The sequence below is a fragment of the Ornithodoros turicata genome, chromosome 9 (assembly GCF_037126465.1).
Source record: "Ornithodoros turicata isolate Travis chromosome 9, ASM3712646v1, whole genome shotgun sequence".
Lineage (NCBI taxonomy): Eukaryota > Metazoa > Arthropoda > Arachnida > Ixodida > Argasidae > Ornithodoros > Ornithodoros turicata.
The window spans coordinates 44,112,535-44,122,918 of NC_088209.1; the positions used below are offsets into that span (position 1 = coordinate 44,112,535).

General features: G+C 46.2%; 1 protein-coding gene and 2 long non-coding RNA genes across 3 annotated transcripts; 2 read left to right on the forward strand and 1 right to left on the reverse strand.

The window, feature by feature from the left end:
• Positions 1-297: 297 nt before the first annotated feature.
• LOC135368034 (ctenidin-3-like) lies at positions 298-1,490 on the reverse strand. The gene is made up of 2 exons (XM_064601113.1): positions 1,402-1,490; positions 298-667 (listed from the first exon to the last, which is right to left on the reverse strand). Exons 1-2 carry the CDS (start codon positions 1,411-1,413, stop codon positions 434-436), a joined length of 246 nt encoding a protein of 81 aa, XP_064457183.1. The 5' UTR covers positions 1,414-1,490; the 3' UTR covers positions 298-433.
• Positions 1,491-5,120: 3,630 nt separating this feature from the next.
• Positions 5,121-6,245, forward strand: LOC135368035 (uncharacterized). The gene is made up of 2 exons (XR_010414639.1): positions 5,121-5,208; positions 5,947-6,245. It is a non-coding gene; the product is annotated as an uncharacterized LOC135368035 (long non-coding RNA).
• A 2,091-nt stretch (positions 6,246-8,336) lies between these two features.
• LOC135368036 (uncharacterized) lies at positions 8,337-10,007 on the forward strand. The gene is made up of 2 exons (XR_010414640.1): positions 8,337-8,831; positions 9,642-10,007. It is a non-coding gene; the product is annotated as an uncharacterized LOC135368036 (long non-coding RNA).
• The last annotated feature ends 377 nt before the right edge of the window (positions 10,008-10,384 follow it).

Here is a 10,384-nt window from a genome sequence, read left to right on the forward strand (position 1 = left end):
TGTGTAGTGAAATCCCTGCAGTCTGCACAGCGCGTCTCGCGCAATGACGTAGTCACTGACCAGAAAAGCCCTGAAAAGGCCAGAGAGATTTTAGTCATGTAGTGGTTCCATACTCTCTTCGAGGTGATGCCCGCCTGGCTGTCTACCCCGTCTACCTGCAAAGACGGCATCTACAGTCATGCTGCTGTTATAGCTTTTCATTAAGAAATATGTAACGAATAAAAAAACAACAACGTAAGTCTGCTTGGTACAAGTGGGGACGTGCCCAACAATGAGGAAAGATCTAAAATCCCGAGGAAGTGTTGGTGATCATTTATTATTTCATCAAAAAAAGGTCCAATGAAACATTCTTGGGCATTTGATGGGCCTCCCGCAATGAGCATAACCATGAGAGAGTTTCATGAAGAACGGTGTGAGGTGAATCTGATGAAGCTTATCCAAGCCATCCCTTGCCGCCGTAGCCACCGCCGTATCCTCCGTAGCCACCACCGAATCCACCACGGTGGCCGCCGAAACCACCGCCGTAACCGCCGCCGTAACCGCCGCCGTAGCCTCCACGGAAGCCGCCGAATCCACCACCGTGTCCACCGAATCCTCCGCCGTAGCCTCCACCAAAGACGCCGGCGTGTGCCACAGCAAATACAAGAACGAAAGCGACGAGAACAAGCTGCAGAAATAGAAGTAGTATGATTATACGATGATATTATATATGATATGATATGATATTTTATTAAAGTAAAGGGGTAGTTCCCACAAATGGGGGTCGACAACCGTTGTGGAGAAACCCTATAAGGTATAAACGGCGTTTGACAGCAATTATGCATACAGACCCCCTATCCCCCCCCCCCCCCCCACACACACAGGGGTCGCTCTTGCTAGTTCAGCTGCTGTTCAGCTGTAGTGACATGTCAGTAATGATACGTTGAGCTATCATGACGGAACTATAATAATGATCACCACCCCACACACACTTTTGCGCAACACTGCTTGGGATTCTGGATAACCAACTGTTTGAAAGAATTCCCAAATATGTAGCCACTGCTATCTTGCGGTGACATCTCGTTTTCTTTTTTCTTTGGCAAATGAAAAAAGGTTTGTCGGGAGTACGACACCGTTTGATTACAACTTTCGAAAGGCTAAAAAGAATATATTACAAAGGAAAGCCGAAGATGAAACCCGACAAAGAACCAGGGGTGGGGGTGGGGGTTCGAAAACCTGCCACAGTTTTTTTTTTTACTCCGTCACACTATACCTACTTTCTATCTCGTTCTGAATACGCGTTTCTGAATAAGAAACGGCTTCCATGTTTAAATTCCACCTTTTATCAGTGGACACTGAATACCGCGCGTGTCAAGTAGGTGCACATCTCGTTGACGCATGTTCACTGGATGTGATACTCACAGCAGCCTTCATGTTGACTCCAGAGACTTGCAGTTCTCCAACTATATGCTGAGATGAGAGAAGCTGCGGGGTTTTTATATGGAAAACAGGGCGTCTGGCCTCCTCGCCACCACGAGGCACGAGAGGATATTAGCATTGGGGATGTAGGTAAGAGATCAAGGATAGCAGAAAGAGTATTCAATGGCTGGCTCGTAGAAATCCTCATTGTTGCAGCCATTTTCCCGCGTATTTCTACGGCGTCAAGTGGCAGCTCCGTTTTTGTAACTACACCCTCAAGCTGTCGACAAAATCGCCAACGTGTCCACGTCATAGGCAACGACATTTTTTGTTGTTTAGTGCTTGCAGACGCGTTCCCGTCGAAATAAAACTAAGAGACGAACATATTTTGCCAGCGTAAATTATTCACTTTTCTTCCCACACGTATTCCTCCGAAGTGCGAGTCCACCCCGTCGGCGTCACCTGTGTGGTCAGCTGTTGGAGGTTTCAAGTGCACAACTACTGTCTGCTGCAAGTGTTGCGACATGTTGCTCGGGAATCGTACCTTCTGGGTCGACTTCACATGGAACAGCACCGAGATTTTCCTGACAGAGTGTGAGGGAAACTCATCCAGACAGCGTTCCGCGCCAACACGTTTACCGTTTAGATTGTATTTTGCGTGTTACCGGTACTTCTCCAAAAAGTGGGGTCCGCCGCTACAAGTACGGTGCACAGATCAGCGTGTAGTGAGTTTTTCGCTACGTTGAACCCGGTCTTTGATAAAGCTCTAGGCGTCCACGGAAGATGACAACCGGAATTGAGCATGTGAACAACGACAGCAACAAACAAATTAATGATGATGAATGGGGAACCGTCTAATACTTTTTCTCGCACGGTACCTGTATTCGAAAGTTTTCGCAAGTTTCCCGTAAAGCCAATAAGAGTGTGCATCTGTATAGACATGATTCGTTAGGCTTCGAGGTTTGGTGCACTTTTTCCCACTGACATCGGTGGCGTAACATCTCAAACTAATGAGACGGTACGTTCAAGTGTAAAATGGCGCTCTCTGTAATCATAGCCGTCTTCTCCCTCTAAAATGCAATTTGAGGAAATTTTCCAAGAGAGAGTTCACCGAAAGACCGCAGTCGCGTTCCATCTCCGCCGGAAACTTGCACATTGTTTTTTCATGTTCTACGATGCACTCGAGGAAAGTAAAAGTAAAATGGGGAGTAATTGGCAATTGCTCCCCTTTTTGGTTCCCTGCTCTCGGATTTACTCCTCAGGACCACCTGGTCCTGGGGAGCTATTCTCGTCAAAAGTAATGGACCTCGATTACTTTGTGTCTCGCCTGTCATTGGTCGTTACGAAAAGAAGGCGTGAAGAACAGAAGTGAATGTCCTCAACCAATAGTCGAGCCCTTGATCCTGCAATCTTGGCGCTTTATCGGAGTGCACAGCGAGGTCACCCTTCCGCATGTTCTCGCCGGAAACGGAAGGTTGTAGGTTGTATCGTATCGTGAAAGAGAAATTTGTGCCGACGGGCGATATGTGCGCGTAGAGCCTACAGTGTGGCGCCACTTGACTCCCAACGTGGCGAAACGCGCAATGTTTCGCAATCTCTGCACATGAAGCTTATTCCACAGTGAACGGAATATCACATTAATTGTAATACACGTTTATACACCTATGCGCCACGCTTTACCCCCTGTCGTTTATTTCAGTATAGCACATAGCGCCCCCATGTCGTAGGAAATGCAGCACTGCTCCGTCATGTGCAGTGTATTTGGCGTATGCTGAAAACACCATTTCTACGCCTTATGGTTCTAAACATAATGTGAAGGGGAGTTTTCTTCGCAATTACACCCACTTTACACCCCAGATGAAAAAAAAAAGTGACCACGGATGATGTAATAGAGGAGTACAACAACAGTTACACCCTTATTACACCCATATTACACCAGAAAGGGTATTCTGAAATTAACAGTGCAGGTGAGCGACAGCGACTCGCAAAAGAAAAAGAGTTCCTTTGGAAGGAAGGACGATGTAAACCAGGTTGAAATCTTGAACGGGGTTACACCAATCACCCAGCTTATTACGTGAATGGCGTCATACTTTTTTCTCTCCTTAGACTTCGCTCGCTTCATCCAATCGCTTTCGTATATCCCGGGGGTAATGCAACGAGTGGTATTTTTTCTTAACGCGGTATTCGCCATTCTTTCTAGTTTTATCGGACAAAAACACGTTCGCTGAAAGGAGAGTCTACAGTGAACATGTGTTCACCAAATGATTCCCCCAACTTGTTACGTATACGCGTTTATTTCATGAGGAGCAAAGAGAGAGAGAGAGGAAAGGTCGGCATGCCATTCCATTGAAAAGGAAGACCTCAAGGTGGAGACAGCGGTGGTGATGACGCACTCGTTTTCAACAACGATGTCATTCGGCCTTAAATATTCAGTTATGAGTAGAGCGTCTCAAAAGAGCATGGACGGCACTGTTGCAAAATCGCCTGTCGTTACATCGCCGTCCCATATTACCTCTGTTGTGCTTGAAAGTGCTGTGCAAATATTGTATTTGAAGGTGGAGCACGTGTTTATTACGCGAAAGAAATAGTATCGCAACACTGATGCTCCAGAAGCGTAAAATTAGTTGAGATTTACTTTTTTGTCACTCATGGTACAAAATGAATAAGAATTCGGTCAGTGTGTCGCAACGTCAAGTCACGCACAGCGACGGTTAGAATTTGTTCCAGTATGCACTCTACAGAACTTCACCGCATAGCACGCTGTGCGCCAACCATCACCACGAATGATAGGGTCGCTCCTGATACGAGGAGAGAGGAGGGCGTACGCCTTTTTGTGACAATTATCATATATCCAAATTGCCACAAAAAGGCGTACGCCCTACTCTCTCCTCGAATCACGGGCGATAACCCTATCATTCGTAGCAACGGTTGGCACACAGCGTGCTATGCGGTGAAGTTCTGTTTTTAGAGTGTGAAGTACACTCTTAAAAATGAACTTCACCGCATAGCACGCTCCTAGCCAACCATCATCTCGAATGATATCGTTATGAGCCCTGATTTGTTGAAAACGGGGGGCGTACGCCTTTTTTGTGACAATTATGAACAGCATAAGTGTCACAAAAAAGGCGTACGCCCCCCGTTTTCAACAAATCAGGGCTGATAACGTTATCATTCGAGATGATGGTTGGCTAGGAGCGTGCTACACTCTAAAAACTAAACTTCACCGCATAGCACGCTCTGCGCCAACCATTGCCACGAATGATAGGGTTATCGCTTTTGATTCGAGGAGAGAGGGAGGCGGACGGCTTTTTTGTGTCGATTATCATATATCCAAATTGACACAAAAAGGCGTACGCCTCCCTCTCTCCTCGAATCAGAAGTGATAACACTATCATTCGTGGCAATGGTTGGCGCAGAGCGTGCTATGCGGTGAAGTCCAGTTTTTAGAGTGTATGCGGTGAAGTTCATTTTTAAGAGTGTAGCTTTCAATCGACGTAGCACAGTACTCACGATAAATATACTTCGAAAAATATGCGTTCTGTTCAGTTTGTCATGGGGCTGTACGTACCTCTAGATTCCTCACCAAATCGCACATTTTTATCACGGATGCCCAAGGTGTTTATCATCCACTTGTTCCTTTTGTTGCATCCGTGCACAACAAATATCACCTAGCGGCATTTCCCGGACATCCTGTGTTTGTTGCAACTGGACGATATACCATCACGGGATGCACGGCTCCATATAAAACGAAAACACTCCGGGAATTTTTCGGATTCTGGAAGAAAGCGTCGATCCGTCATGAAGGCTTTGGTAAGGATGTCTTTTATCTTGTACACGCATTCTGATGTTGGGCCATTCACGACGAAAACAATGATAGAAATCGTGTCGTTTTTATTTTGGGACTGCGCAGTATGTTGACTGCGTATCGTTCGCGGGGACCTAAATTGACTTTATTTTTGTCCACGCAAAAAGAAAAAAAAAAAAGAAAGAAAAGGTAACAGTATGAGGTGCGTCTATTCACCGACAGTAGTATAGCGTTCCCCCAGTACATTCCAGAATATGGTAGAAAACGGCAACTAAAAATTTAGAAAGAAGAGTTCCGAACATTTGTCTAGTACAGCCTTACAGTTCCCCTCTTCAACTGCTGGGGGGCATGCTTGCTGAGAAGAGAGGAAAGCCTGGCACAGGAGAACTTACTATTGCTTTAAGAAAGCGAAAGAAAGTAAATATAATTTTAATATAGATTATATAATATAAATTTGAAATAAACCAAATATAAATGAGAGGCTGGTCGAGAGGCCGGAGGCGTAGTTGTGACCGTCCCTGCAGAACCGAGACTCTCTCTCTGGACGAGTTCATACATGACGTCATAGGTACTTGAAGAAACGTGTCCTTTACGTGTAAGCATGCAGGGATGACCTCCTGGTCGGGTCATGCTGTGTGGAGGTTCGAACCATTACACCGTCGGCCCAGGAGACTTCCCTTGATCTATCTGTACATCACTCGTAGCCACGGCCGACCACCTCTAAGTAGTGTTATTCCCTTCAGGTTATCCTCTTCAGTCTGGCCATGTTCATGGCAGTGGCAATGGCTCACCCTGGTATCTACGGTGGAGGACTCGGAGGTTACGGCGGAGGTCTTGGAGGCTTCGGTGGAGGTGTCGGAGGCTACGGCGGAGTCGGCTTCGGTGGTGGCTACGGCGGCTTCCGCGGCGGTCTTGGCGGCTATGGCGGATTGGGCTACGGCAGATAAATTGATTGCTGCTGCAGCGGATTGGTTGTGGATGCAACGCTCCCACAAAGCACGATGCGGAAACTTAATAAAAGACAATGCTTTGAGTATAAAAAGTGTTGGCAGAAGTGTGCTCGCGGTGAGTTGAGCTGGGAATTCCTTACAAAGCGTTAGTGATAGAAGAGTATTTTGTAAAGCTCATATTATTCTGCGTACACCGCAGAGACAAATTGCCCTTGTCATGTCATCTATATCATGTTGTACCATCGTCACGCGGACAAGTCCAATCAAGGCAGCTGACATCTGCGGATATCTGTGATCTGAATATCGTCTTCGTACTTTCCAGGCGGCACGGTCGCGTCAGAGCTCACACTCGTGAGCAAAAATCGCGCTATATTTAAGAAGGTCTTTTCACTCAGTATATTGCGATGCGAAGGTGGAGCAGACGAGCTTGGAGACAATTATTTGTCTGCGCTGCGTTTCCATTGGTGTACCCTGTGTCATGTCATCATGATATTGGTATAGCTGGGGCTGACTTCCTTAGGTGCAGAAGCAGTGCGAATCTTTAAAACTTGTTTATTAAGCGTGTGAGCTGTTTTGGGAATGGAAATTTGGCAAAGCAGACTATGAAGTGAAGTGAAACATAGCTCTTTCATACAGACATACTTTTGAAGCCTCGTTTCAGCTGTTGTTACTTGAGCCTTAGACACATGTCGGCAATGACACATAAAGCTGTTTCAAAGCTGTCACAAAAAGTCAGTTCTCTGCGTGTAGTTCGCCCTGCCCTCCACCGACGCCTTCAACTCGCTCTCGACGATATCCAGCAGTACCTGTACCTGTCAGGCTTGGACATCTCGATGGAAAAAACAGTAATACTCCCTTATACAAGGCGGAACATATACGGTTGCTGGCATATCACTGAAGCACGTGCCTCGTCATAGGTTCCTCAGTTTTGCTGTTGATGCTGGGCTCTCTTGGCGGAAGCATATTGCGAGCTTGGAGATCATGATCCACCGTTGGATTGCGGTGATCCGTCGCTTGACAGGCATGCATAAGATGGGATGACAATACCGGCCTCTTATGACGTTCCGTCGAATACCCAGCGTCGTTCGAGGAAGCTTTCCACTGAAGGTACGGAACTATAGTAAAATTCTAGAAAATAAGATACTCTCCTGTACTATCATCCTCCCCACACATAAATGGGATGATGACGTGGTGGGACATTATACCCCGTTGCGCTTGTGGAAGGGATGATGGAAAGGTGTCCTTTCTCCATATACCCTGATGTACTACGACTTTCTTACGTGCGCATATGCATTCAATCTCATATCATGCTGTCAGCATGGCACCTACAGCTAATACCATGGTTACCCTCAAGTAACGTGTGGCTCCCCCTTAGTGACCCCTGAGGGAGTTGTGACGGCACCATATTTGCCCGTGTGCTGATTTCCTCTACAGCTGCTAGGTTACGCATGCAGTTCAGTGTCCGGGAGGGGCGATCTTTTCATTTTCCAATGTGCAGGGTTAATCATTTAGGGGTTCCTTATGGGAGTAGCACGTACGTCATGTGGCGAATCTAATTTCTTCCTTTTTTTTTACGTTCAAACTCAAACTCAAAATATGTAACGTCTATTTGAGCACTCTGAACCTTCCGTGAAACGTATCAGATAACAATGTAACTCATATACACTTCTGCGTACGTGCTACGTGGCGCGTATCACGGTAACCCTTATGTGGTATGGTATGGTATGGTACCTTTCAAGGGGCAAACACTGTAAAGCCTTACGAGGTTTCCCGTGCCGTATAAAATAATGTCTTTTTAAAGGTAACACAGTTTAGAGTGGCCAATATCTTGCGTTTTAGTAAGAGAAGGAGCGTCTTCATACAACCCAGCCGCTTGGCTGCTCTGGATGCGACATCCACATCATGCCTTAGAATCGTATCTTATCTTGAATAGTTCTATGAGATAGAACTTGGCCATAGTTGTCTCGCGACTGTCGGATTTCCAAGTCCAAGAGCAACAGCATTCTTCAACGTGAGATTCGTTCGAAAAGTTCTTCTAGGAGAAAATCCAACAAGCCTGAGCTTGGGCAAGTGAACGAAGGGAAAGGTCCTTTCCCTTGCCCCAAGCTCAGGCTTTTTGACGAAGCTTGCTCGCGTTTATGCTATTTTATCGAGCACTACACCGAGGAGATGATAATGCAAAATCATCTCCGTTATAATATTTCCATTCAAATGACAAGTGACAAAGTTTCAAACAGCATCGATCTCGGTGGCCATAGTTGGTAACGCGCTCGCTCCCCAAGATTGTGGGGTCGATTCCGGCCACCAGCAACTATAGGACAGTGACGTTAAATACCGTGTGCGGATATTTGGACATATACATTAAAAAATCAGCATCTGGACAAAATTGCTCGTTGCCATTTTTTCGCTGGTTACTGATCCACGAATGCGGTGCTCAAGGCCAAATCGAGAGAAGGGGCGGAAGTTTCCACGTGTGCTTTAACATCCGCCCGAAACAGGATGATCGATTATTAGTAATAAGGGCAAAGACCGGATGGTTCAACATTTCCCGGACGTCTTGCCTTCCTGCCTTCTGGACGACTGCGGTACTAGTCCCGCTACTGATAAAGACCCATACGAGGGACATAAGAGGGGAACTCGCCAACAGTACCAACAGACAGTCAATCATGAAGGTTTTGGTGAGTATAGCACATATTTTTCGCAGCTTTCAAATGCTTTATATGCTCCTCCATTGTCACCGTTTCTTTCTCTAGAACTGATGCATTTTGTCGCGGTGGTGTCGAATTGAACATTACATAATGTTTCACCGCGAACAGGTTGGGCTGCCACTGTCTCAACTTCTGCGTGAGCTCTGCAGTTGTGTAACGCACGATTTACGCAGAAATTTAAGATTTAAAATATATTGAGAAAAGTGGTTCGACATCGTGCTCGCAATGTTGCCCTATAGCAATTGAATGCCGGAAGGAAAGAAAGAAAGAAAGAATGCACCCTGTAGGTATAGGAAACGCTTTTTCTGATGGTTGCCAAGTCAACACTCTCCCGTTGTCTGGGCTAGTTTCAGAAGCCAGTTCCTCGTCACCACATAACGCGATTAGATATTGACAGCCCTCGACAACAGTATGAGGTCATCTATATTGTGCAAGTTCTTGAAGCAAGTCCTGAGGTCACAAGTCTGATCCTGGCTGAGTGAGTGGCACACTCTTAGGAAAAAGGGTGGAGCAGTTACACCGTTTAGAAGGTAATATAAAAGGTTGCAAACTTGTACCTGCTACCTACGAATGACCTAGTTGTTGTCCTAGGTACCACCTTTCCCACTCTTTTTCCTTAGAGTGCAGGGTACACGTCCTTCCCCCTGGAAGGACGTTACCTGCAGAGATTTCATGTGGCCGTCGCAATGTACCGTGAAGCAAACACACGACTCAGTGCTAATTTTCATATACTCCCGAGAAAAGGTGTAGGAAACATGGCTAATAAGCGATCCTTTGCAGATCCTAATCTTGAGCCTGGTGGTGTTCATCTCTTCGGTAGCCACGGCGCCCACCTTCTTCACATATGAAGGCGTCGAAGGCGAACAAGGTCTCGGAGTCGGAATTGGTGGAGTCGGTCTCGGTGTAGGTGTCGACCCTGACGGCGGCATCCTAGGAACGGGCCTTAATATTGGCTTTACGGGTGACCTACCCGGCTTGTTGACAAGCGGTTTCAATCGGCCTGGTGCCCTCTTGGGTATTCTGGCCAAGTGAGAGCCACCGCACTATGCACGGTGGAGAGCACACAAGAGCTAATAAACGATAAATATTGCATTGAACTGAATTGAATTTGAAAGGAAAAATAAAGAGTGCGTTTATGAGGGGAAACTTTGTGTCCAAGTGTCCTAATCGGGAAACGTGAACATTATCGTACCGAACTTGGCCTTACGCCGCAAAATCAGCCGTATTTTTCTCTTCCACAAAATATATGATTAGAACCCAACAATTAAGACTCATTGCATCCACCCATCCTACGTTTTTTTTCTCTCCTTAGATGTGGTCAAGAAGGGCCAAATTAACTCGCACTTATAATACGGTTGGTGTCGCGGTGTGAGGTTTTCATTGTGAGCGGTATTCTACCGCATTGCTATTGGCAATTTCGTAACTGGTAATCGTTGCAAGCGTTTTCATTGTGACTCCAATGCATTCTGCAAATATTTTTTTTTTCCCTTCAGATGTCATAGTACTATATGGAAGAGACCGCC